General features: G+C 38.7%; 1 protein-coding gene and 1 pseudogene across 1 annotated transcript; one reads left to right on the forward strand and one right to left on the reverse strand.

Moving 5' to 3' along the window:
* The first annotated feature begins 318 nt into the window (after positions 1-318).
* Positions 319-2,731, forward strand: LOC107797867 (inactive TPR repeat-containing thioredoxin TTL3). Its single transcript, XM_016620790.2, has 4 exons — positions 319-1,395; positions 1,480-1,675; positions 1,787-2,290; positions 2,408-2,731. The coding sequence occupies exons 1-4, from the start codon at positions 515-517 to the stop codon at positions 2,588-2,590; spliced, it is 1,764 nt and encodes a 587-aa protein (XP_016476276.1). The 5' UTR covers positions 319-514; the 3' UTR covers positions 2,591-2,731.
* A 5,016-nt stretch (positions 2,732-7,747) lies between these two features.
* The window catches only part of LOC142170219 (F-box/FBD/LRR-repeat protein At4g00160-like), a 65,780-nt pseudogene continuing 46,709 nt past the window's right edge, over positions 7,748-26,818 (reverse strand).

A 26,818-nucleotide genomic window follows, 5' to 3' on the forward strand; every position in this document is an offset into this window, starting at 1 on the left:
ATTTTTGCCTTAGACACGATATAATGTCGAACTGCCCCTGCTGCTGGAATAAAAAGTTTGTTATGATTGGGTGGAAGGTCCTACTTGTTTGGCACTATAGCAATTTTTTTTAAAGAAATCGTTCCAAATATCACTTTCTTGTTTCGTTGGTACTTTATTAGAGCGACGAGTCTTGTCCCCTTTTGGAATTTTGTTTGATAGGCCAAAAGCTCTAGCGGCAAAAGAAAATAAAGTTGGTTTCTTGACGTCCACTCTAGGACCATCTAAAGGGTATATATATAAGTAATTAAAACATTTGTTCTATCTAAATCAGGGGCTATCACATTGAACCCTTCATATTCAAGCTTTATCTTTGATTTCTTTCCCCTTTCTTGGACCATGTGTCTATTGGATTGTGTTTAAAAATTAATCTCTCTTTTCCATTGACCTTTTCGCTATGATTCATGAATACTTAACATTGGATAAAGCCTTCCATTTCCTCTAAAATAGCAACAGTTAGCAAATTGTGACAGATATGGGTGGTGAAAGAGGAGCTATGGCTGAAATTGCAGAGAGGTCAGTGGAAATTCAATTGGGTTGTGGTCTAGTGGCAGCAATTTTTCAACTTGGAAAATCTAAGTCAAGTAAACAACCAGTGCCACCACTTCCCACTAAGTCCAGTGCCAATGATCTAACACCAATAAGGCCAAGCATTGCATATTTAGACACCAAGAAATCAGTCAAAACTCCAACAAAACTAGGTGTGAAACATTCCACTCAACCACACTCAACCACTCTGAGGAATTCGATTTCCCATGATCAAAAACATGTTAGGAGATCAACATCCGATGGTACGAGAATCAGCACGAAGCAATCGTCCAATTTTTCGAGCACGAACAAAATGTCACAAGTTGTCAACTTCGCCAACAGTCAAAAGCTTAGAATGGAACCAACTTTCACCTCCTCTGTCATTAGTCACCGGAAATCCAACGCGAATGGAATATTAAACGGTGTTTCCTCCACGGGAAACATTATGTTATTAGGCCAATTAGGAAATTTGAAGCAACAAAAGAACCAAAATGGCTCAAGTGATCAAAAGACTATAGGCAGAGTCTTGATGGGGAACATAGTAAGACAACCTAGTATAAGGAGCCATATGTTAAACAAATTGGACCCCGATGTGCTAAAGTCTATGGGAAATGAGCATTACAGGCATGGAAGATTTGAGGAAGCAATGGCTTTGTATGATCAAGCAATTTCCATCAATCCAAGAAATGCTTGTTATTATAGCAACAAAAGTGCAGCTTTGATGAGTTTAGGCCGTCTTATGGAGGCAGTGATCGAATGCAGAGAGGCCATCCGGCTAGACCCTTATTATCACAACGCTCAATCTCGTCTTGCAAGACTATATCTCAGGTACTAAAACGTGATCAATCAGATTTAATTAGATTGTCTTCTTTACTTTGATTGATATACTTTAAAAAGTATTCGCCTCAACAGATTGGGAGAAGCAGACAAAGCAATAGAACATTACAAACAATCTGGAGGAAAAGTTGACAAAAGAGACATTGCTGAGGCTCAAGATATTACAGGAAGTATCTGCAACTGCGTAGAAGCTCATAGGCTAAGGGATTACAGCACATTACTTAAGGAGAGTCAAAATGCAATGTCTTTTGGTGCAGATTCAGCTCCACAGGTTGAAACAACTTAGTCCATGTCTTAATCATCAAATTTAATTGGGAACATTACATGTTTAGAGATGCTTACTTGCTTTTTTTACCTTCTTTTATTTTTTTTATACTCAAAGATCTCTGCAATGAGAGCTGAGGCATTGATGAAGTTGCGTAGACATGAGGAGGCATACATCACTATTCAGAAGGGACCTAATTTTGAAACGGAGCTTTGTACTTTCCTTTTCGGCTCAATTAAAACAGCTTATTTGTTAATAATTCGAGCACAAGTCTACGTGACAGTAGGCAGGTTCGACGATGGAATTGCTGCAGCTCAAGAGGCTGCAAAACTTGATTTGAGCAATGAAATAATCAAAATTTTAAGAATAATTAAAGGGTTGGCATCAGCTCGGTTAAAGGGTAATGACCTTTTTAAGGAATCAAAATACACAGACGCTTGTTCTATTTACACTGAAGGATTAGAAAAGGAGCCGTACAATTCTGTTTTGTTATTTAACAGAGCAGCTTGTCGATTCAAGTTAGGACAATTTGAGAAAGCAGTGGAGGATTGCACTGCAGCTCTTGTATTACGTCCTTCTTATTTAAAGGCTAGAGTTAAAAGAGCTGATTGCTACATGAAGGTAAAATTACTCTTTTTACACATCCCTTTTTTTTTCTTTATTTCTATTATTATTGCATTGATCATACGTTGACCTAATGATTTTTTCCCTCGCCTTTTGATTCTGTCGCATATATAGTTGGAAAGATGGGAGGCTGTAATTCAAGATTTTGAAATGTTGTTACAAGAAAAACCAGGGGATGAGGAAGTTAAGAGGGCATTTTTAGACGCAAAGATTCACTTAGAAAGGGAACGGATTGAGGATCAAAAGCAAAGAAAGCTATGCAATGGATCCAGCTTGGTGCTAGTCACCAGTAATTAACTGTGTCTTTATATTATGTTTTGCTTGTTTTTGACGAAGATCAATTTGGTTATTTCATGTTTAATAGATGAATTCCGCGATGTATTTGTATATATATTCAAGTCATTATTAATTAGAAAAGAGATAGATTGTTTGGACGTATCTTGACTTGTCATGAGTAAGATCATATAAGAGTAGTTAATAGCACTATTTTTTCTTTCCCAAGCATTCGGTAATTACTTTTTATTATTTTATGTTGCACTTTTGTGAATTTTCATGCAGCAAGAAAGTTGGTATGCCCCTTTAACTTGTTATTATAGCATTTCTGCTCTTTTGTTCGGGACCCTGGCGTCAAGCTTTTAATTATTAAGTACTAATTAATTTAAGAAAGAAGCGCAATTTAGGGAATTCATTTAGAGATAAAGCACCACATTTATCCTTTTCTATGATACATGTCTTCACATATCATTTAATCATACAGTAATTAACTAATACGTTTTCACCTTATTTATAATTTAATCCTAGTAAATTAATATGGTTTGATATAAATATGAAATAAGCTTTTACATGGTGAATATAATAAATAGGCAAATAGGAAGTGCTGTTTGCTTTTGGAACAAGAAAAGTTGAGCTTTTCCGTAACTACTACATTGGATTTGGAACAACTTCAACACTACATCAGGCTTTACAAAAGACCTTTCTCAAATCTCTATATACAAAAGTTTTGCTTAATTAGAATAGTGTTTTAAAAGGCGTTTTTGGGGCGAGATGCATTAAAAATATCTCGAGGCGATGGTGTGGGGCGAAAGTCTCAAGAGACATATGTGTCACAATCGGGATTTCCCACCCCCGGGAGTCATGATGGTGTCCACTCATAAAAGCTAGGCAAACCGAGTATTATAGATTCATTAACCTTTTTACTTAGCCTTTTTAACAGTTCAGTATAACAGGTGATCAACAACGGAAATATTATAATAAACAGAAATGCGGAAGACGAAAACTAATAGTTTAACCATATACTAGTACAAAATCCAACATACAACTCTACCCAGAATCTGGTATCACAATGTCACGGACTATCTACGAATCCTACAAACAGTGGTCTGAAAGATAAATACAAAGTTGTTTCTAAAATACATAAAAGAAACAGAATGGAAAGATAGAAGGAGACGCCAAGGCCTGCGGACGCCTGCAGGACTACCTCGGGTCTTCGCCACTGGATGGAAGGTAGCAACCTCACTGTGGTCCAAAAGCTGCAGCACCGGGATCTGCACACAATACAGAGTGTAGTATCAGCATAACCGACCACATGTGCTAGTAAGTGCCTAGCCTAACCTAGGCGAAGTAGTGACGAGGCTAGGACAAGACTACCAAATAAACCTGTGCAGTTAAATCATATACAACGGAAAAATAAAAGTAGAAATTTACAGTTAAAGATGGGAGGGGGGAAACATGTTGCGGGGAATATCAGGTAACAACAGAAAACCAATAGAGAAATGTAAAGAACACCATAGTTCAATTATCATAAAAAATCAGGAACTCAATAACACGTGCACGGCATCACCCATCGTGCTTTTACTCTCATCCTCACCATAAAAATCAATAGAATCGGTACGGCATCACCCTTCGTACTTTTACCTCACATAATCATGGCACGGAATTATCCTTCGTGCATCATCACTCATATCATGGCGCGACATTGTACATTGTGCGGCACGGTATCACCCTTCGTGCTTTTACCTCACAATATCGGCACGGTATCATCCTTCGTGCATTAACACTCTCAAAATCACGCACGGCATCACCCTTCGTGCTTTACACTCTTCCTCACCCAAGCAACAATCACAAAGCAATTTGGGCAAGGGAATCAATAATATCACAATAGAATTCCGGCAAGGGAACAATAACATAACAACAATATCCAGGCAAGGGAAACAATATCATGAGTAATAACATCCCGATAAGGGAGACAATATCATAAACCTCTTCTCTTTTCCACAATTACTTCACAACTCAATTCTCAACTTGAGCCAACGCTCTACAATGTTCAATTACCAATAATACTTCCACAAACCTTATTCAACAATAGAAATCATCATATAAAGCATGAACAATACGAAACAGAGTCGCTCAATCATACTATAAAACTCACGGGCATGCTTGACACCGATGTATAGATACTCGTCACCACACCTGTACGTCGTACTCAACAATTAACACATAGAAAATAAGATACAACTCCTAATCCCTCAAGTTAAGGTTAGATCAAACACTTACCTCAATGCCACGAACACAATTTAAGCCTCAACTACTGCTTTATCTTTTGATTCCACCACCAATTCGCTTGTATCTAGCCACAATTTACTTGACGATATCAATAAATGCTAAATAAATCAATTCTAATGCATGAAAATAGGTTTTCTAAAGATTTCCCCAAAAAGGCAAAAATCGACCCCGGGTCCACATGATCAAAACCCGAGGTTCGAACCAAAACCCGAGGTTCGAACCAAAACCCGAGGTTCGAACCAAAACCCGATTACCCATTCACCCATAAACTCAATTATATAATTTGTTTTGAAATTGGACCTCAAATCGAGGTTCAAATCCCCAAAATTTGAAAATCCTAAGTTCTACCCAAAATCACTCAATTTCCCATGAAAAACCCCTTAATTTTAAATTGAAATCATGTAAAAAGATGTTATAGATTGAAGAAAGTGAGTTAGAAATGACTTACAATTGATTTGGAGAAAAACTTTTCGAAAATCGCCCAAGAGAGCTTAGGGTTTGAGAGAATTTGAAAAATGAAGTAATTTCGGCTAAGTTATGATTTACACATGCGCAAATAACGCATTTGCGATGACATGTTTGCAAATGCGAACTCGCAATTGCGGCCAAGGCTTTGCAATTGCGAAGGAAGGCCTGCCCCTGCTTTCTTCGCAAATGCGAACAATTGTTCGCAATTGCGGTGCTTGCTAAGGTCGCATTTGCGACATTAAGCCTCGCAAATGCGAATGTCTCCCTGCTCCAGCCTATCATCGCAATTGCGATGTTTCTACGCAAATGCGTGCTCGCATTTGCGAGCCAGGCTTTGCAATTGCGAAGCCTGCAGACCTGCAACACAACATCAGTTTTTTCCTAAGTCCAATTTCACTCCGCGACCTATCCAAATCTCACCTGAGCCCTCTGAGCTCTAAACCAAACATGCACGCAAGTCCAAAAACGTCATACGGACTTGCTCGTTCGATCAAATCATCAAAATAACATCAATAACTATGAATTAAGCCTCGATTTCATGAAATCACTCAAAAACATCAAACTTTTCATTTTTCTCAAATGAAGGTCCGATTTATACTAAACGAACTCTGATTCTTACCAAACTTCACAAATTCAACTTAATTATTATTTCAAACTTGTACCGGGATCCGGAACCAAGATACGGGCCCGATAACATCAAGAAATTACATCAATTCACTTTTAAAAGCCTTTATATTTTTTCAGAAAATAATTTTCTTTAAAAATTTATTTCTCGGGCTTGGGACCTCGGAATTTGATTCCGGGCATACGTCCAAGTCCCATATTTTACTACGGACCCTACGAGACCGTTAGATCACCGGTCCGAGTCCGTTTACTAAGAATGTTGACCAAAGTCAACTTTATTAAATTTTAAAAGTTAATTTTTTTATTTTACTTAGTTTTCACATAAAAGCTTTCCGGAAACGTGCCCGGACTGCGCACGTAAATCGAGGTGAGAAAAAAAATTTAAGGCCTCGGAACTCAAAATTTACTTTCAAAACGAGTGATGACCCGGGCGTTTGATGCGTATTTTTTTAGTGGAGCTTAAGACCTTGAGACTTTTTCAACTCAAAATAAAATTTGTTGAATAAGTCCTTCATATAATACCCAAATTCTCAAAGGTCAGCTTGTAATTACTCAAAAGTTTAAAAATGAATTGAAATGTATTAAATATAAAAGTCAAGACCTTTTTTATTGATTGAAGCCCTAATTTGTGGTCTTCCTAATTCTTTATCTTGTCCACTAGTCTACTAATATCTCCCAAAGAAACGAATATTCAATTTTTTTACAGATACAAAGAGAACTTCATTCTCTTTAGTAACAACAAGTTCAAAGTTCAAATTGCAAGTTAGTCATCCTTTTTGTTCCTCCACGTAGAAAACTTTATTCTTTTCTACTGAAGTCACTTGTGCTTGTAAGTAGCATATAATAGATTGTTTTGACTAGCTTTTGTGGAGATGGAGCGCATCTATATATATATTTTCCACATATCTATAGTATTCTTCAATTTTTATACAATTCCTATTTATAAATATTTATTGTAATTATATTATTTTATAAAATATTAAAAATTAAATACTCATGAGGCTTACGCCTCGCTGGGCCATATATAAAACGGCTCGCCTTACTCCGGCGCCTTTTAAAACACTTATTAGAATCAAAAATTGCTAATCACTTGCTAGTTCATCAACTAATTACATGGGTAGAAGTCTCAGGTCATTATGAGAGGCCAAAATGGAGGGGCAACCTGAAGTATGAGTTTTTACTGTACCGTAGAAAGGTAAAAACAGTGTAAGTAAACCATAATAAATACTCCATTTAAATTGTATGTAGACTTGCCAGCACCATAAATCTTGTTACTAGACTTGACACAAACATTACATAAGGTCAAAATAAGCAAATTTCGAAATATAAATTAGATCATACATAAAGCTTCCTCAGGAATACAATCATTATATTAAACCCCATTTCCCCTCTAGCATAAAGCTTAAATATACGGGTCCAAATAACTGAAAATTAACATATTATTATTTCCATAAATAAACTTTAACAGTATCACTAACTCAATATGCGAAGGTACTTCACCTTCAAGTCGGAGTTTAGCAAAATTTCTTGTCATTTGCTCCTCAATTTCTTCTGATTCCGACAGGACAAGGTCATATTGATTATGAGGATCAACAATGATTTTCTCAAGCACAATAGCATTTTCCAAAAAATACCTAACGAGTTCAAGTTCACCGATACTTCAAAAATATCCGAAAAACCTGATCACTTTGAGGTGATGTAGTGGACATATTACAGCCTTCATACCCTGCCATTCTCGCCTCGTGGGATTACCCCAAAACGACTGCCAATGAGAAAAATTGAACCCACAGTTGCACAAACTCAAATGGCAAATAATTTGTCTCCTGCTGAAGTCACAAGTGTTGCAAGGTTTGTATCACAGATTTGAAGTGATCTTATACGGTGGCAGTACCATATCTCCAAGCGTTTCAACTTGAGGAAAGGACCAACGACATTCAAATTTACCAACGTTCCTGATTCAAGAACCACCATTTCTTCAAGAAAAGGACAATTGTGCAGGAAGAACTCAAGAACATCGCCCGTCACATTTACGTTCTTAAATAACAGTACCTTTATAGGCTTATAATATGCAAGAAAGGTTTGATGAACATGTGGAGATTGTCTAAATGTGGTTGACAAGCATTATCAGTGAGATCGAGGAGTTGGGCCGGGAAAGTATAAAAAGTTTTAGGATCTCCAATCCCCACATCTCCTGTCGATAAGTCAAACTCTAGCCTTTGCACTTGCCTAGCAAAGGCAAACTCAAGCCACCTGTCAATATCATGCTGGGCGAATTTGTTTAAATCGAAACAAACACGAAATTTGCAAAGTAGGGTTGACCCATCCCACATAGTACTTTTTCATGTGCTTTTTATGTAGCTTGGGATTCAAAACTACTTCGTTCAATGATTTGGTAGCATCAAAATCAAGCCGAGGAATATAATGTAACTAACGCTTTGAGAGGACACTGGTGTCTGCTGCTTCCTTAAGGCTAAGCAAAGAAAGTATATGAACAAGAATTTCATCAGGCAACTGACTAATGCGATCATCCGGAGTGCAAACTGTCTTGAACACTAGAAAAATAGAGAATAAAAAATGTTTCATCAAATCAATTAATGAGAAAAGAATAGTAGCAGAAGTTTGTAGCAAGATTTACCTTCCTTAGAACAAAATTACTGGAAAGTCGCAGTCTTTTCTCCATGAGTCTCCTGCAGCATAACAATTAACGGAATGAGATAAAGTTTGTATTTTTTCTTTCTTCTTCCAACTGCTAAAATCAATCAGGTACTAACATGGCCATAACCACAACACTCTCAAAAATCATACAGAAATTTGCTTTAGAAGTAAAAAATATGTGGGGGGAAAGTTAATTGGAGAAGAGTAATATATAGATTTTGAGAAGAAATTAAAACTACAATATTGTAGTATTACCTGGGAAGGAAAGAAGCAGAACAAAGATGCAGTTTGTTGATACCACCAACAAGATTGCTCTTTCCGACCGAAACCCGGATTGTAAAAGGAGCCAGAACTTGCGCGCGCCGGACACCCGCGAATTACATACGTGGTATTTTAAGAACTAGCCCCGTTTTACAAACTTTTTTGTTACAATATCTTCCTTTTATTTTATTTACATTGACAATTGATTCTCTTTTTCAACCCCTTCACTCTATTGCTTCTGCAACTCTTCTTACTTCCCTTCTCCTGTATATGCCCTCAGCCTTTAATTTGCTAATGTTGAGTTCCTTCGATTTTTGAACTAAACGTTAAAGAATCTCAAATTCCTTTTAATTACACAAATACTCATATAATATAGTAACTCAATTTTGAGAACATCCCCCCTTTTTTTTATTCAAACACTTTCACCTCCTATATGATGGAAATTCTACACTCACACCCCTTATAAGGTATATCCCTAAATAGTTATACTAAAACTTAATCTCCTTAAAGGAGTTCTTTTGGGCATATCCTCTTCCATATCCCGTAGGTGAATTTTCATCTACCCTGTACCAACTACGGCATCAATGACCCTCCATTCTCTTATTTGAATTAAACATCGGGAACATTCGATCCCACTGACTAATGAGGACAAAGTCAGACTCTACCAACCTTAGAAAAATTCCCTAACTATCAAAATATTTGGGAGAAAAATTCCACACCAAGTGTTGCGAGCAAAGTTGTCACACTTATGGAAACCAATAGAACCCCTCACCCTTATTGATTTGGGCTGGTATTTCTTTATAGTCAAATTCTGTGATGACCCAAACGGTCATCACTTGTTTTAGAAATAAATTCTGCGTTTCGAGGCCTTAAAAAATCTCTTTCTGTCTCACCTCGATTTGCGTGCGCAGTCCGGGCGCGTAGCAGGAAAGTCATTTTGTAAAAATATGCGAAAAATAATAAAAAATGCCCTTAGAAATGCCCTTAAAAAATGCGAAAAATATGGGACTTGGGCGTATGCCCGGAATCGAATTCCGAGGTCTCAAGCCCGAGAAATGAATTTTTAAAGAAAATTATTTTCTGGAATATATAGATGTGTTTGGAAATGAAAAATATTTGGAAGTTGATGGTATCGGGCCCGTATTTTGGTTCCGGAACCCGGTACAAGTCTTATATGTGATTTAAGTCGAGCATGTAAAATTTGGTAAGAAACGGACTTGAAATGACTTGATTCGGAACCTTAGTTGTAAAATTTGAAACTTTGAAAGTTCTTGAGATTTTTTTGGATTTTTATGCTAAATGCATAGTTGTTGATGTTATTTTGGTGATTTGATTGCACGAGCAATTCCGTATGGTGTTTTTGGGTTAGTGTGCATGTTTGTTTTGGAGCCCCAAGGGCTCGGGTGAGTTTTGGATAGGCCACGTGGTGTTTTGAACTTAGGAAGTTTCAGGTTTTCAACTGTTGTCTGTTGCAGGTCTGCAGGCTTCGCAATTGCGAGCTCGCATTTGCGAGAGACCCATCACAATTGAAATGATGGGCTGAGGCAGGAACCCTCGCATTTGCGAGGCTTATGTCGCAAATGCGACTTCAACAGGGACCGCAAATGCGAACAATCGTTCGCAAATGCGAAGACAGCAGGATTGGCCTACCTTCGCATTTGCGAAGCTTGGGCCGCATTTGCGAGTTCGCATTTGCGAACCTGACTTCGCAAATGCGATATCTGCACCTGTACAAATTATAACTTAGCTGAAAATCTCTCATTTTTCAAACCCTTTCAAAACCAAAACTCTCTTGGGAGAATTTTCAAAGACATGTACTCTTCCAAATCGATTATACGAGCGAATTGGTGGTGGAATCAAGAGGTAAAGCGATAGTTGAGGCTTGAATTGTGTTCGTGGAATCGAGGTAAGTGTTTGGTCTAACCTTAGCTTGAGGGATTAGGAGTTGTGTCTTATTTTCTATGTGCTAATTATGGAGTACGACGTATAGGCATGGTGACGAGTATCTATACGTCGGTGTCAAGCATGCCCGCGAGTCTTGTATAGTAATTGTTGTGACTCCGTTGTGGTTTATTGTGCTTTATATGAGGATTATCATTATTGTTCCCTTGCCGGGATGTTATTGTCATATTAATGATCCCTTTCCGGGATGTTATTGTTGTATTATTGTACTTTTACCGGGATGTTATTGTCATATTATTGTACCCTTGCCAGGATGTTATTGTTATATTATTGTTCTCTTGCCGGGATGTTGTTATTATTGTTTCCTTGTCGAGATTCTTTTATGATTGGTGTTGATAAATGTAAAGGGAGCGGGTTGCACGCCTGCAACGGTAATATATAAAATGGGAGCGAGTTGCACATCTGCAACGGTAATATGTGAAATGGTAGCGGGTTGCACGCCTGCAACAGTAATATATGAAATGGGATCGGGTTTCATGCCTGCAACGGTATTGTTGATACCTAATTTTCTCCTATATATTTTTAATATGCAAAATACCTTCAAAATAGCATATATATGCATATATAAGCATGTCCAAATGTTTTATTATTTTTTCATATTTTTTTAAGGTTTTAAATTGATTAATTTTCTCCCTTCTTTTCCATAAAATCCCAATAATTATTTTCAAAATTATTATTTTGATAATCCATCTATTGGATTTTTATATTTATGTCAAAATATGCCAAATGTAATTTTTACATATTTTTACAATTATATTTCATATTTTTAAAGCTAAATTGCATATAATTGCAATGTTAGCCATTTTAAGGTTTAATTGTGTTTTAAATTCATAAAATTGAGTCTTGTATTTTTTTATGTTAATTATGTATTATAAATCATTTTATTCCTTTAAATTGGTTTTCAGAACCATTTGCTATTTTTTATAATCTGAAAAGGGGAAAATTGGCTATTTAAATAATAGCCCATTTGTATTTCAATTCTAGCCTAAATAGAACCCCAATTCCCCCAGCCCAATTTTAATTAAACTCGACCCTAACCCAATTTTAACCCTACCCTCTTTTCTTTAAATACACGAACAACTGAGTTCAAAAACTCACATTTACACACTCAAAACTCTCTCTTTCTCTACTACTACTTGTGCTTCTGCCTTGTCTAGCGGACTGAAAGCCAAGGCTAGGCTTTGGAACTCTGATTGCTTTAATTTTTTCTGCATTTTGCTCCTTCAACTGGTATGTTCTTAATTTAAATTCTGAAACTCAACCTATGTGTTCCCTTGTTGTAAATCACTGCCTCTTTCTAACTTAATGACTCATGTTGTTGAGTCGTACTGTTTGTCTACTGCTTTACTCAGCATGCCTAAAATTCTGCCCTTCTTAAAAAATGATCAGCATGTTTACCTGTTTCTGTCTATGTTCTTCAACTAGCATGTCTATAATGTGCCTAATGCATGACTAATTGTGTGATTCTGATTTGGGTCCTCTATGTCCCAAACCCTATCCCTTCCATGTGTTTATTTCTGGCTGGTTTGTGATTATGCCAGTATCAGCTATTGTTGTGCATGTCCAAACCAGACCCCTGCAGGGGTTATGTGTTTACAGACAAATGTCTGTGTGTCCCCAAGTCCCTTGACCCCTTTGTATGACTGCTGATTGTGTGTCTTTGAGTTTTTACTACAACTGATTTCCAACATCTGTTACTGATTGCTTTTAAAAAAAATGGACTTGCCCGTCCAGTTTTAAACAAACTCTTTTCCAAATTTTGTGTCCTGCACTTTCACTATACTCTTAGAATCTAGGTTCTGCCCCTCTTGTGTGAGCCTTGCTTTAAGACCCTTGAGCTCCCTCTGAACCTGGACTCATAAGGGTTGGCTCTTCCACACTGCACTTACTCTATTTGGTTATGCAAATCTAGGTGTAAGCACTGCACGGGATCCCTTGAAGTCCTTAGGAAACTCTGACACACCTAGATATGAGAAAGGCTTTGGAATAATATTGGTATTTGAGGTGGTTTATTCCATAACTCAGAGAGGAAGTTAGAATCAAGCTTCCTATTGTTGTAACTTCTTATTTTTTACATATTTCTTATGTAATTCAATCATTTGGTTTGTAATAATTTGTAAACAAGTATGGGGTCGGCTAGTGAAAAGGGATGAGAAATATGCATGCTATAATTGTTAAAGGGTAGAAAACATGTTACTAGGTTTACATTCCTAATTGTGCAATAGAAACCATGTCTAAGAATTCATACAATGCATTAGGAATCATGTTCTCAGGATTCATGTTTCTTACTTTCAGCATCTCATTCATTAATCCATGCTTTATCTATCGTTTAGAAATTCTGCTCTTAGGGCAATAATAACATTGGTATAAAAGCTGTATTCACAAAATTATATTCTGATAATTTTTCAACCCATGCCTACATTTAGAAATCATGCCTTAAGGACTATGTTTCTTTAACAACCTGCCATTTGCATATGCATATTATATATCCTTTCTAGGATACTATTTGCATTTTATCCAAACGCCTAGTTAACTACTGATTCATGAAAAAGTAGTAAAGTAATAATTTTCGCACTATGTCTTTCTGAATAAAATTAGCAACAATTTCTACGATTAGAAGAACATGTTTTAGGTAATAATAATAATCTGCAACTGTCTTAATAACGCTAAATAACTACTGCATATGATTTTACGCCTAGGCAAGCCTTAGGTTATTCTGACTAAAAACATAACTGCCTTTGTTTATTGCTACAACCAGCAGCCAGGCCTGATTCGGACTTCTTATATGAGTCATGTAATAAATTTGGTTCTGCTTCAACGGCTTAAACACCCTGCTTTAGGATTTTAAATTCAGACCTTAACTGTGTATAAGTCATGATGCCTGTGTGCATTGTCTGTGGAGGTATAACTGAGCCTTCTATTTGCTTACATGTTTCTCCCTAATTGCAGTCTTATATGTTTTGTATGTCGCTTAGCATTTTTGCCTTTAAACCTGAGGTCTTCCTAGAACCTCCTTCTTTTAGGAATAGGAGTCCTAAAATCCCTCCGAGACTGATAGGAAGGGACGGGTAACAGCATGCAATAAGAATCGAGACCAATCACCGCTCTAATTACCTTTACGGGGTGAGAAAGAGTAGATATGGATATGATGACCGGCGCATTAATGCCACGTGTAGCACCTCTTTTGAGGAGTGTCATACCGGATATTACATTAACGTTATCCATATTATAAACAAACCTAGGACCCCCCTCCCTCTTATATTCTCAAGTGTGTTTAATCTATAACTCTTTTCAAAATTTCGTCTTTCAATAATTGTTTTCAAACTCTTGTGTGTTTAAATTTAAATCCCCTACTATTTGAGCCAATACTTGCCTATCTATACAAATTCACAAAAACTGTCTGGCCGGGAACCACACTAGTAGATCCTGAGGGGTGCCTAACACCTTCCCCTTAGGATAATTTCATGCTCTTACCCTATCTCTGGTTATCAAACGTAGTTGTAGATGAACCTCATAGGTACCCTAACGCACCTTAAAAATCGTTAGGTGGCGACTCTTCAAAAAATGCAAACCCCATTCCCAAAAGGAATGAGTTGTCCCATACAAAATGTCAAAAACCCGATTTTCCTATGTGGAGAGGAAAAAAAGGGGGCGTGATAGCATGGCGACTCTGCTGGGGATTTTTAGGCTCTTACCATTTCATACCGTTTTTGTAAATTTGTACCCCTCTATGTGCAATTACTTGTTTAATTTCTTTAACCATTTAATTTCTTCTTCAAAAGCAAAACTGACATATCTTTCTTGTTTCTTTCCTTTACTGTTTCTTTAAATTATGAAACTGCTATATTTATCGCTTTCTTAACGTGTAAATACATGTAAACATGCTTTTAATTATTGCATAATCATTCTCAACATCATACTCCACTCGTGCCAAACAAATACTATAGCAACGCTTTTAATGAGTGGTTGCTCTCTTCCTATATCATTACCCCCTAAATTTGAAAAGGCATATTTGCGGTAAAACTAGTCGATCAACGGTGCAGTCGACAATTCTGTGCCTTCCCCCTTGAGTTGTTAGCTCAAGGGTACCAGTCTAAAACCCCATAAAAACCTTACTCTGTTCGAATTGTGCATGTATCATGGTCAAACCTAGCCAGGTCAGTTATGTTGTCCACATAATGATCCTTTAAGATAGCTTTGTCCAAAGTCCACTAGGTTTCCCTAAACCCAAACGAACATCATCACATTCTGTGCATTTATTTGGAGAACTAAATGCTTCATGCTAATTGTTGATGATAAATAGTCGAGTCTGGTGGGGGTAGGGACTAACCCTTTTGTTTTGCAGAAAATGAGGCACGAGGTCCCCAGTTTCGGTATGATTAGCACGCCCTCACTTTTGCTAGACTGGTGGAGGAGTCTTCCATCAAATGACCAAATCAATGAGTGGAAAGAGAGGGCTGCCAAAGCTAGCGAAAAGTTGGAATATCTGGAATACAATGTGCTGGAATTGGAAGGAAAAGTGAGGAAGAGAGTCACCGACTGCCAGAACGTTGAGGGAAACGAAGGAGAACACCTGGCAAAGACATTTTTACTGGTGAACCTACGCGAACTGGAGGATTTGATTAATGAGAGCATTCAACCTGAGGAAGGTCCTTCTGAGACCAAGTAGATAGGAGTTTATCTTTTCACTTTATAAATGTAATAAGGTCAATAGCCATGATTAACTTTTATTTCCTATTTATTTAGTGTCGATTTGGGAATCGTCTTATTTTTATCAATAAAATGAGGCATTTAGTGTTCTATGTTCTCCAAACCAATCTGTCGCTAGGCCTGCCTCGGGTACAAAGAGGTTCCCCAAATTAGGACACGTTTTACATTCCTACACTATGTGTTTAAATATTGCAATACCTTTTATAAATCCTCACTGACTTGATTACCTTTTGTTTTTATTTTGTTTTCTTTTATTATTCCCCTCCCCAAAGGTTAGTTCGTGCACTCTGGCATCATCATTTTATTTCACAAGATCCAGAGGCCCTCCACCCACTCCTCCTCTTAGTCCTGTTAAAAGCAAGAACAAAGGCAAGATGGAAGATTTGAACAACATCAGGAAGGAGAACATGGCTGAAGGGGTAGAGGCCACTAATAGCCAGGGTATTCGGGTTCCAAATGAGAATGTGTCACAACTTGAGCAGAAACTGCTGAAATTCCAAGAAGAGCTCGATCAGGTTCGGAATCTGGCAAACCTGTCATTTTCCCTCAACACCCCAGATATCAATTTCCCCAACACTCAAAACCTTACATATCCTCAAAATATCCCAAAATAGCATAATCATCCCGCTCCTCACCATCACGCTGCTCCACTAAAGAACCAATGTAACACCTTCCATACCTCAAACAACACTCCACTACTCATCCTAGAACCTTAGAACTCCACAAATGACCATTTCCACACACTAGGCCACCATAACACTTCTATCTACGTCAGATATGAATACACCTGGGAGGAATTCAATAGCTGGTCGCCACCATGGCGCGGTCCTTACTATCCACTAGAGTAGTCGATACCGCATCTAGAGAAGACTTTCCAACAGGCTGACATTATTTATGGGTCATATGAAGAAGAAGCACTTGCAGCGGTAAATAACTTGTTCCTAGAAGACAATGACATGGACTGTTGTGTTGTTCTCGAGGAGGAGGGGAGGAAGGACCTTCCATACAGGCTGTGAGCTGAGGGGCACGCCTCAATATTGGACCATCAAGACAACCAAAGCCCAACGAGCTTCGGGGTAGCAAGTCTAAAACAAGCATTATTCACTATTTTATTTACTAAATGATTTTCTTTCGCATTTTCAATTCCCGCAATAAGATCTTCGATGTTCAAAGAAGTTATTCAATTTATCAAAAGCATTTTGACTCTTCTTATGAATTAACACTTATTACTATCGTTTTCTCTCATTACTTTACTTATACAACATTACTATTACTTGTTTTGATGAACCAATGACTATGACATGCAATGAGGCAACGCAACAAATAGACATTGATTTAGAGGAAGATGACATACCTGACGAGATTGTCAAAGAAGTTGAGAACAGACCTAAGTCCAACCTGGACGAGACCGAAATTATCAACCTGGGAGATACAGAAAATGTCAAGGAAACGCGAATCAGCATTCACCTATCGCCATCAGAGAAGAAAGAGTATACAAAATTCCTAAAAGAGTATGAGGACATATTCGCCTAGTCATATGATGACATGACTAGTCTGAGTACGTCCATTGTAGCTCACAAACTGCCAACCGATCCAATGTGTCCACCGGTAAAATAGAAGCTCAAAAATTTCAAACCTGATATGAGTTTGAAAATCAAGAAAGAAGTCACCAAGTAGGTCAAAGTTAAGGTTCTTAGGGTAGTGGAGTACTCGACATGGTTAGCCAACATCGTGCCAATGCCAATAAAGTATGGGAAGGTTGGAGTCTGTGTCGACTACCGGGATCTCAACTGGGCCAGTCCGAAAGACGACTTCCCTTTGCCAGATATACACATCTTGATTGACAATTGCACCAAACATGAGCTACAATCATTCCTAGATTGCTTCACTAGTTATCATCAGATCTAGATGGATGAGGAAGATGCTGAGAAAATGGCTTTCATTATGCCATGGGGAATGTACTGCTACAAGATGATGCCATTCAGCTTGAAGAATGTAGGGGCCACCTACATGAGGGCCATGACTATTATATTCCATGATATGATACACAAGGAGATAGAGGTATATGTGGACGACATTATTATCAAATCTAAGAAGGCCATTGACCACATGAAAGATCTGAGGAAGTTCTTCAACAGATTGCGGAGGTACAACCTGAAACTAAACCCCGCGAAGTGCGCAATTGGGGTTCCTGCTGGGAAATTGCTTGGGTTTATTGCGGGTCACCGAGGAATAGAACTGGATCTATCAAAAGTCAAAGCCATTCAAGAATTGCCACCGCCAAAGAACAAGAAAGATGAGATTAGTTTCTTGGGGAGGCTCAACTACATCAGCCGATTCATAGCACAGTCTATAATTATCTGTGAGCCAATCTTTAAGATGTTGAAGAAGGACACTGCTACCAAATAGACCGATGATTGCCAAAAGGCCTTCGATAGAATGAAGAAGTACCTGTGAACACCACCAGTCTTAGTCCCGCCCGAGCTAGGAAGACCCTTATTACTCCACCTTGTAGTGTCAGGTGGAGCTTTCAGCTGCGTTCTGGGGCAGCATGATGAAACGGGGAGGAAGGAGCAAGCCATTTATTATCTTAATAAGAAGTTCACCCCATACGAGGCCCGGTATTCTCTATTGGAGCGCACCTGTTGTGCTTTGACTTGGGTAGCTCAAAAGCAGAGACATTACTTCTGTGCATATACTACATATCTTATATCAAGGATGGATCCTTTGAAGTATATCTTTCATAAGCCCATGCCCACTGGCAAGCTAGCCAAGTGGCAAATCCTGTTGAATAAGTTCGACATTGTTTACGTAACTCAGAAAGCGGTAAAGGGACAAGCACTAGCAGACCACATTGCTGAAAATCTCGTGGATGGAGAATACGAACCCCTGAAAACGTACTTTCCTGATGAAGAGGTATCATTATAGAAGAAGACATTGCAGAACCCTATGATGGTTGGAGAATATTTTTTGATGGAGCAGCAAATTTCAAAGGAGTTGGCATAGGAGCAGTTCTAGTATCAGAAACCGGTCAGCATTATCCGGTGTCTGCCAAACTCAGGTTCCCGTGCACCAATAATATGGCCGAGTATGAAGCATGCATCTTATGACTCAAAATGGCCATTGACATGAACGTTCAAGAGCTGATAATAATTGGAGATTCAAACTTACTTATACATCAGGTATGAGAAGAATAAGAAACCAAGAACTCCAAGATACACCCGTATCTGCATCATGTACAGGAATTGAGAAAGCGGTTCACGAAGACGAAATTCCAGCATGTCCCCAGAGTCCAGAATGAGTTCGCTGATGCATTGGATACCCTGTCATCTATGATACAACATCCAGACAAGAATTTTATTGATCCCATTCTAGTAAAGATCCATGATCAGCTAGCTTACTGTGCCTATGTTGAAGAAGAAGCAGACGGAAAGTCTTGGTTTCATGATATCAAGGAATATTCAGCAAAAGGAGAGTACTCAGAAATGCACACTTCGGAGATTGTCAAACAACTACTTTTATAGCAGAGGAATCCTGTATAGGAGGACTCCCGCTCTGGGACTATTAAGATGTGTTGACGCGAAGGAAGCATCCAGACTACTAGAGGAAATTCATGCTGGGACTTGCGGTCCACATATGAACGGTTTTGTTTTAGCAAAAAAAATACTCTGTGGGTTACTTTTGGATGACTATGGAGACGGACTACATCCAGTATGTCCGGAAATGCCACCGCTGTCAGATACATGTAGACATGATAAAGATACCTCCAAGTGAGCTTAATGCAACGAGCTCACCATGGTCGTTCGCCGCTTGGGGAATGGATGTTATTGGACCAATCGAGCCCGTCGCCTCCAACGGGCATAGGTTTATCCTAGTAGCAATTGACTATTTCACCAAATGGGTCGAAGCATCATCTTACAGAGCCGTGACTAAGAAAGTCATGGCAGACTTTGTTCGCGATCGCATTGTTTGTCGATTCGGGATTCCAGAATCAATCATTACTGATAATGGCTCCAACCTCAACAGCGACTTGATGAAAGCCATGTGCGAAACTTTCAAGATCAGACACAAGAATTCCACAACCTACAAGCCTCAAATAAATGGATCTGTAGAAGCCGCCAACAAGAATATCAAGAAGATATTGAGGAAAATGATAGAAAAGCATAAACAGTGGCACGAAAAGTTATCAATTGCTCTATTGGGGTATTGCATCACAGTCCGCACATCAATCGGGCAACCCCCTTTATGCTGGTTTATGGTACAGAGGCTATCATTCTTGCTGAGGTAGAAATTCCTTCCCTAAGGATCATACAAGAAGCTCAGCTCGATGACGCGGAGTGGGTAAAAAGTCGTTATGAGAAACTAGCCCCCATAGACGGAAAGAGAATGAATGCAGTTTGCCATGGTCAACGCCACCAGAATAGAATGTCCAGAGCCTTCAACAAAAGAGTCAAGCTAAGACAGTTCACACCGGGGTAGCTGGTGTTAAAGAAATTTTTTCCGCAGCAAGATGAAGCCAAAGGGAAGTTCTCTCCCAACTGGCAGGGTCCATACATGGTTCATCGGGTTTTAACAAGAGGAGCCCTCATACTTGCAGAAATGGACAGAGAAGTCTGGACAAAGCCGATCAATTCAGATGCAGTCAAGCGTTACTATATGTAATCGATTATGCTTTTCTTATATGATATAATTGAACTACGCCTGACCTGATTCCTGTTTAAGAGGGGATACGTAGGCAGCCCTATGGGTTCGGTCACAATTCAATAAAAATTCCATCCTCCTCTCTCGCAATTGGAAATTGGGGCAGAATTTTGAGGAGGACCCTCAAAATTCCAAAGTAATTTCAGCCGATCGTCACGCAAGCAACAGTCAGAAACATCAACCCATTAAACTGGGGCAGAATTTTGAGGAGGACCCTCAAAATTCTGTAGCAAGTGAGGTTGCAATGTCCTGAACCACGTCACAGTCGTCGGTTCATCTAAAAAGCTATTTTTAATTTATGTCATGCTTTTACAAAACATCATGCATGTTTATTGTTGAAACTGCTTATTTAGCAGCGCTACCCTAGTGATACAGACAGTATCACCAGATCGAAGCTGAACGAGTCAAGCAAAGCCAGCGGGGATACAAACTAACCTTCCCCCTTACAAAACTCACAATATTTCTTTAGATGCATGCACTAGGATTGCAAAATCATTAAAACATACCGTACGCTCATGGGACAAACATTGCTCAAAATACGACTCTCAGAACCGTTGCACTTGCCAACATTTGCTATCAGCACGCACGAGTAATGCTCCGCAATCACAATGCTCCTAGTAAACACAACGCCGCAATCTGCTACCAGCTAAGAAAACTCTACTGTCGTTGGTCATTTTATTTCTTGCATAAGGCTACTATTCTACCTTCCAATCTGCATAACGCTACCATTCTGCCTTCCGAGACTCAGCGCTGTCTCCATCTGCATCCGCATTGCATAAGGCTACTATTCTGCCTTTCAATCTGCATAAGGCTACCATTCTGCCTTCCGAGACTAAATGTTGTCTCCATATGCATCCGCATTGCATAATGCTACTATTCTACCTTCCAATCTACATAAGGCTACCATTCTTCCTTCCAATACTCAACGCTGTCTCCATCTGCATCCGCATTGCATAAGGCTACTATTCTGCCTTCCAATCTGCATAAGGCTACCATTCTACCTTCCGAGACTAAATGCTGTCTCCATCTGCATTCTTGCATTACATAAGGCTACCTTTCTGCCTTCTGAGGTTAAGCTCTACCTCCATCTGCATCTGCGTCCTTGCATAAGGCTACTATTCTGCTTTCCAATTTGCATAAGGCTACCATTCTGCCTTCCGAGGTTAAGCTCTACCTCCGTCTGCATTCTCATATTTGCATAAGGCTATCATTCTGCCTTCCGAGGTTAAGCTCTGCCTTCCATTTTTCTTTGAAATTAAGCACTATCCCAAGCACTATTTATTTTGCTTTTCTTACAGGCTAAGCTCTGCCCTTCAATTTGCAAGACTAAGCTCTGTCTTTTCCACACCATGCTACTGAATCTTTCATGGGATGAAATATCGCCAATTAATCCGAAGGCATCATCGTTCGGAGGCATCATCTTCATAGCCCGAGAACACCATGTCATGGCCTGAGGATCTCTTTCAACCTTTATTCAAAGGCGTCATGGTTCGGAGGCACCATCCTCATAGCCCGAGAACATCATTTCATGGCCTGCGAATCCCTTATCATACGCTTCATGGCCCAGGACATCATGGTCTAAGGACATCATCCTCATCGTCCGAAGACAACATTCATGGTCCAATGGGAATTTGCATCATGCTTAAATTATGCAATATATGCTTGTATCGTTTATTGGCAGGTAACCCAGTGAGCAAAGACTATCCCAACAGGAGCAATCCCACTCCAGTTTCCCTTAGCCATATCATACCTAACCCTTCCCATAAACCGTTCACTCACTCAGCCCTGGATGTTGCATCCGTTCTTGAAATGACTTTATCTGTATACTCCACCGATGGATACCGAACTACATACGGCCTGATTCCTGTAAAAACAGGGATATGTAGGCAAGTTAGAATCCAGGGTGTGTCTTAAACCTCTTTAAACCGTTTCGCTCGGTCAAAATTGGCCATCATATCTTTACCCGACAACTCTTTCATCCTTCCCAAGTAAAGAAGGGCAGCTGTTGATACCCAATTTTTTCCTATATATTTTTAATATGAAAAATACCTTCAAAATAGCATATATATGCATATATAAGCATGTCCAAATGTTATATTATTTTTTCATAATTTTTTAAGGTTTTAAATTGATTTATTTTCTCCCTTTTTATCCATAAAATCCCAATAATTATTTTCAAAATTATTATTTTGATAATCCATCTATTGGATTTTTATATTTATGTCAAAATATGGCTAAGATAATTTTTACATATTTTTACAATTTTATTTTGTATTTTTAAAGCTAAATTGCATATAATTGCAATGTTAGCCATTTTAAGGTTTAATTGTGTTTTATATTCATAAAATTGAGTCTTGCATTTTTATTCTGCTAATTATGTATTATAAATCATTTTATTCCTTTAAATTGGTTTTCAGAAGCCATTTACCTTTTTTTTATAATATGAAAAAGGGAAAATTGGCTATTTAAATAATAGTCCATTTGTATTTCAATTCTAGCCTAAATTGAACCCAAATTCCCCCAGCCCAATTTTAATTAAACCCGACCCTAACCCAATTTTAACCCTACCATATTTTCTTTAAACACACGAACAACTGAGTTCATAAACACACATTTACACACTCAAAACTCTCTCTTTCTCTACTACTACTTTTGCTTCTGCCTTGTTTACCCGGCAGAAAGCCAAGGCTAGGCTTTGGAACTCTGATTGCTTTACTTTTTTCTGCATTTTGCTCCTTCAACTGGTATGTTCTTAATTTAAATTCTGAAACTCAACATATGTGTTCCCTTGTTGTAAATCACTATCTCTTTCTAACTTAATGGCTTATGCTGTTGAGTCGTACTGTTTGTCTACTACTTTACTCAGCATGCCTAAAATTCTGCCCTTCTTAAAAAATGATCAGCATGTTTACCTGTTTATGTCTATGTCCTTCAACTAGCAAGTCTATAATGTGCCTAATGCATGACTAATTGTGTGATTCTGATTTGGGTCCTCTATGTCCCAAACCCCTATCCCTTCCATGTGTTTTTTCTGGCTGGTTTGTGATTATGCCAGTATCAGCTATTGCAGTGCATGTCCAAAATAGACCCCTGCTGGGGTTATGTGTTTACAGACAAATGTCTGTGTGTCCCCAAGTCCCTTGACTCCTTTATATGACTGCTAATTCTGTGTTTGAGTTTTTACTACAACTGATTTACAACACCTCTGTTACTGATTTCTTTCAAGAAAAATGGACTTGCCCGTCCAGTTTTAAACAAACTCTTTTCCAAATTATGTGTCCTGCGCTTTGACTATACTCTTAGAATCTAGGTTCTGCCCCTCTTGTGTGAGCCTTGCTTTGGGACCCTTGAGCTACCTCTGAACCTGGACTCATAAGGGCTGGCTCTTCCACACTACACTTACTCTATTTGGTTATGCAAATCTGGGTGTGAGCATTGCTCGGAATCCCTTGAAGTCCTTAGGAAACTCTGACACGCCCGGATATGAGCAAGGCTTTGGAATAATATTGGTATTTGAGGTGGTTTATTCCATAATCAGAGAGGAAGCCAAAATCAGGCTTCCTATGGTTGTAACTTCTTATTTTTTACATTTTTCTTATGTAATTCAATCATATGGGTTGTAATAATTTGTAAACAAGTATAGGGTTGGCTAGTGAAAAGGGATGGAAAATATGCATGCTATATTTGTTAAAGGGTAGAAAACATGTTAATAGGTTCACATTCCTAATTGTGCAATAGAAACAATGTCTAGGAATTCATACAATGCATTAGGAATCATGTTCTTAGGATTCATGTTTCTTACTTTCAACATCTCATTCATTAATCTATGCTTTATTTACCTCTTAGAAATCCTGCTCTTAGGGCAATAATGACATTGGTATAAAAGCTGTATTCACAAAGTTATATTTTGATAATTCTACAACCCATGCATACATTTAGAAATCATGCCTTAGGGACTATGTTTGTTTAACAACCCTGCCATTTGCATATGCATATTAGATATCCTGTTTATGATCCTATTTGCATTTCGTCCAAACGCCTAGTTAACTACTAATTCATGAAAAAGTAGTAAAGTAATAATTTTCGCACTATGTCTTTTTGAATAAAATTAGCAAGCATTTCTGCGATTAGAACAATATGTATTAGGTAATAAAAATCTGGAACTGTCTTAATAACGCTGAATAACTACTGCATATGGTTTTACGCCTAGGCAAGCCTTAGGTCATAACTTGACTAAAAATAGAGCTGCCTTTGTTTATTGCTACAACCAGCAGGCAGGCCTAATTCAGACTTCTTATCTGAGTCATGTAATATATTTGGTTCTGCTTCATCGACTTAAACACCCTGCTTTAGGATTTTAAATTCAGACCTTAATTGTGAATAAGTCATGCTGCCTTTGTGCATTGTCTATGGAGGTATAACTGAGCCTTCTATTTGCTTACATGTTTTCCCCTAATTGCAGTCTTATATGTTTTGTATGTCACTTAGCATTTTTGCCTTTAAACCTGAGGTCTTCCTAGAACCTCCTTCTTTTAGGAATAGGAGTCCTAAAATCCCTCCGAGACTGATAGGAAGGGACGGGTAACAGCATGCAATGAGAATCGAGACCAATCACCGCTCTAATTACCTTTACGGGGTGAGAAAGAGTAGATATGGATATGATGACCGGCGCATTAATGCCACGTGTAGCACCTCTTTTGAGGAGTGTCATACTGGGTATTGCATTGACGTGATCCATATTATAAACAAACCTAGGACCCCCTCCCTCTTAGATTCTCAAGTGTGTTTAATGTATAACTCTTTTCAAAATTTCGCCTTTTAATATTTTTTTTCAAACTCTTGTGTGTTTAAATTTAAGTTCCTTACTATTTGAGTCAATACTTGCCTATCTGTACAAATTAACAAAAACTGTCTGGCCGGGAACCACACTAGTGGATCCTGAGGGGTACCTAACACCTTCCCCTTAGGATAATTTCAAGCCTTTACCCTATCTCTGGTTATCAAACGTAGTTGTAGATGAACCTCATAGGTGCCCTAACGCACCTAAAAAATCGTTAGGTGGCGACTTTTCAAAAAATGCAAACCCCATTCCCAAAAGGAATGAGTTGTCCCATACAAAATGTCATAAACCCAATTTTTCGATTTGAAGAGGAAGAAAAGGGGGTACAACAGGTATTACATGTGAACTTATTTCTTATTTCTTATTCCTTATCTTTTTGCTAGTATTTGTTTTATGGCATTCTTTACATTTTTCTACTATTATTCTGTTGATACCTATTACTCCCCGCAACATGTTTTTCCCGCCCAACTTTAGTTGCAATTATCTGCTTTTATTTTCACTGTATATGATTTAACTGCACAGGTTTATTTGATAGTCTGGTCCTAGCTTCGTCTCTACTTCGCCGAGGTTAGGCTAGGAACTTACCAGCACATAGGGTCGGTTGTACTGATACTACACTCTGTACTGTGTTTAGATACTGATACCAAAGCATTTGGACCGTAGTGAGGGTGATGTCTTCAATCCACACAGGTGACCCGAGGTAGTCCTGCAGACGTCTACGGGCCTTGGCATCTCCTCCTATCTTTTCTCTTCTATTTTTACTTATTCAGAGACAGACTTATGTATTTCATTCAAACCTTATTTGTAGTATTTTTAGACAGTCCGTGACTTGTGGCACCAAATTCTGGGTAGTGTTGTACTTCAAATTATGTAGAAGTGTTTGGTTGAAATATTAAGTTTCGGCTTCCACATTTTCGATTATTTTACTTATTTCATTGTTTAATCACTTATTATTTTAAATTGTTGAACATGTTTAATAAAAAGGGTAATGATTCGGCTTGCATAGCTTCCACGAGTAGGCGCCATCACGACTCCTGATGGTAGAAAATCCGGATCGTGACAAGTTGATATCAGAGCTCTAGGTTACATAGATCTCACAATTTACGGACAATCTTAGTAGAGTCTGAGGGATCGGTACGGAAACGTCTGTATTTATCCCCTAGAGGCTACAAAGTTAGGAAAAACTTCACATCTATTCTTTCCTATCGTGCGGTTTGGTTTCTCAATGCTAATTGAATTTCTACTCTATTATTTCGCAGATGGCGAGAACACGCGCTTCCTTATCCACTGATCAGCAGCCTGAGCCCCCAGCAGCAGCTCCCACGAGGGGTAAAGGGCGACATCGAGGCCGTGCTAGAGGACGAGGTAGGGGCAAAGCTCAGCCTAGAGTAGCAGCACCAGCGGCGGAGCCTTAGGTTGAGTTTGATGATGAGGTTCCGGCCCAGGCAGTTCCAGTGGGCCCAGATCTGGTCCCAGAGGAGTTCATTGCTACCCCAGTACTCCAGGATGCTCTGGTCCATCTAGTGGGCCTTATGGAGAGTGTCACCCGGGCAGGCTTACTTCGTGTAGCACTAGCCGTCTCTCAGGCTGGAAGAGGAGCCCAGACTCCTGCTACTCGCACTCCAGAGCAGATGGCTCCCCAGTTTCAAACTCTAGCAGCTCAGCCAGTTAGAGCAGTTCAGCTGGGTGTGGTAGCTCAGACTGGTGATGGAACAGCTATGTCTACAATGCCTTGTGGAGAA

Source organism: Nicotiana tabacum, chromosome 16 (genome assembly GCF_000715075.1).
Source record: "Nicotiana tabacum cultivar K326 chromosome 16, ASM71507v2, whole genome shotgun sequence".
In the NCBI taxonomy this organism is placed as follows: domain Eukaryota; kingdom Viridiplantae; phylum Streptophyta; class Magnoliopsida; order Solanales; family Solanaceae; genus Nicotiana; species Nicotiana tabacum.

Excerpts from the sequence above, each read along its gene's own strand:
- LOC107797867 (XM_016620790.2), top strand. The coding sequence starts at position 515 with ATGGGTGGTGAAAGAGGAGCTATGGCTGAAATTGCAGAGAGGTCAGTG. Across the intron at positions 1,396-1,479 it reads CTTGCAAGACTATATCTCAG|ATTGGGAGAAGCAGACAAAG; the intron begins GTACTAAAACGT and ends TCGCCTCAACAG. Across the intron at positions 1,676-1,786 it reads GTGCAGATTCAGCTCCACAG|ATCTCTGCAATGAGAGCTGA; the intron begins GTTGAAACAACT and ends TTATACTCAAAG.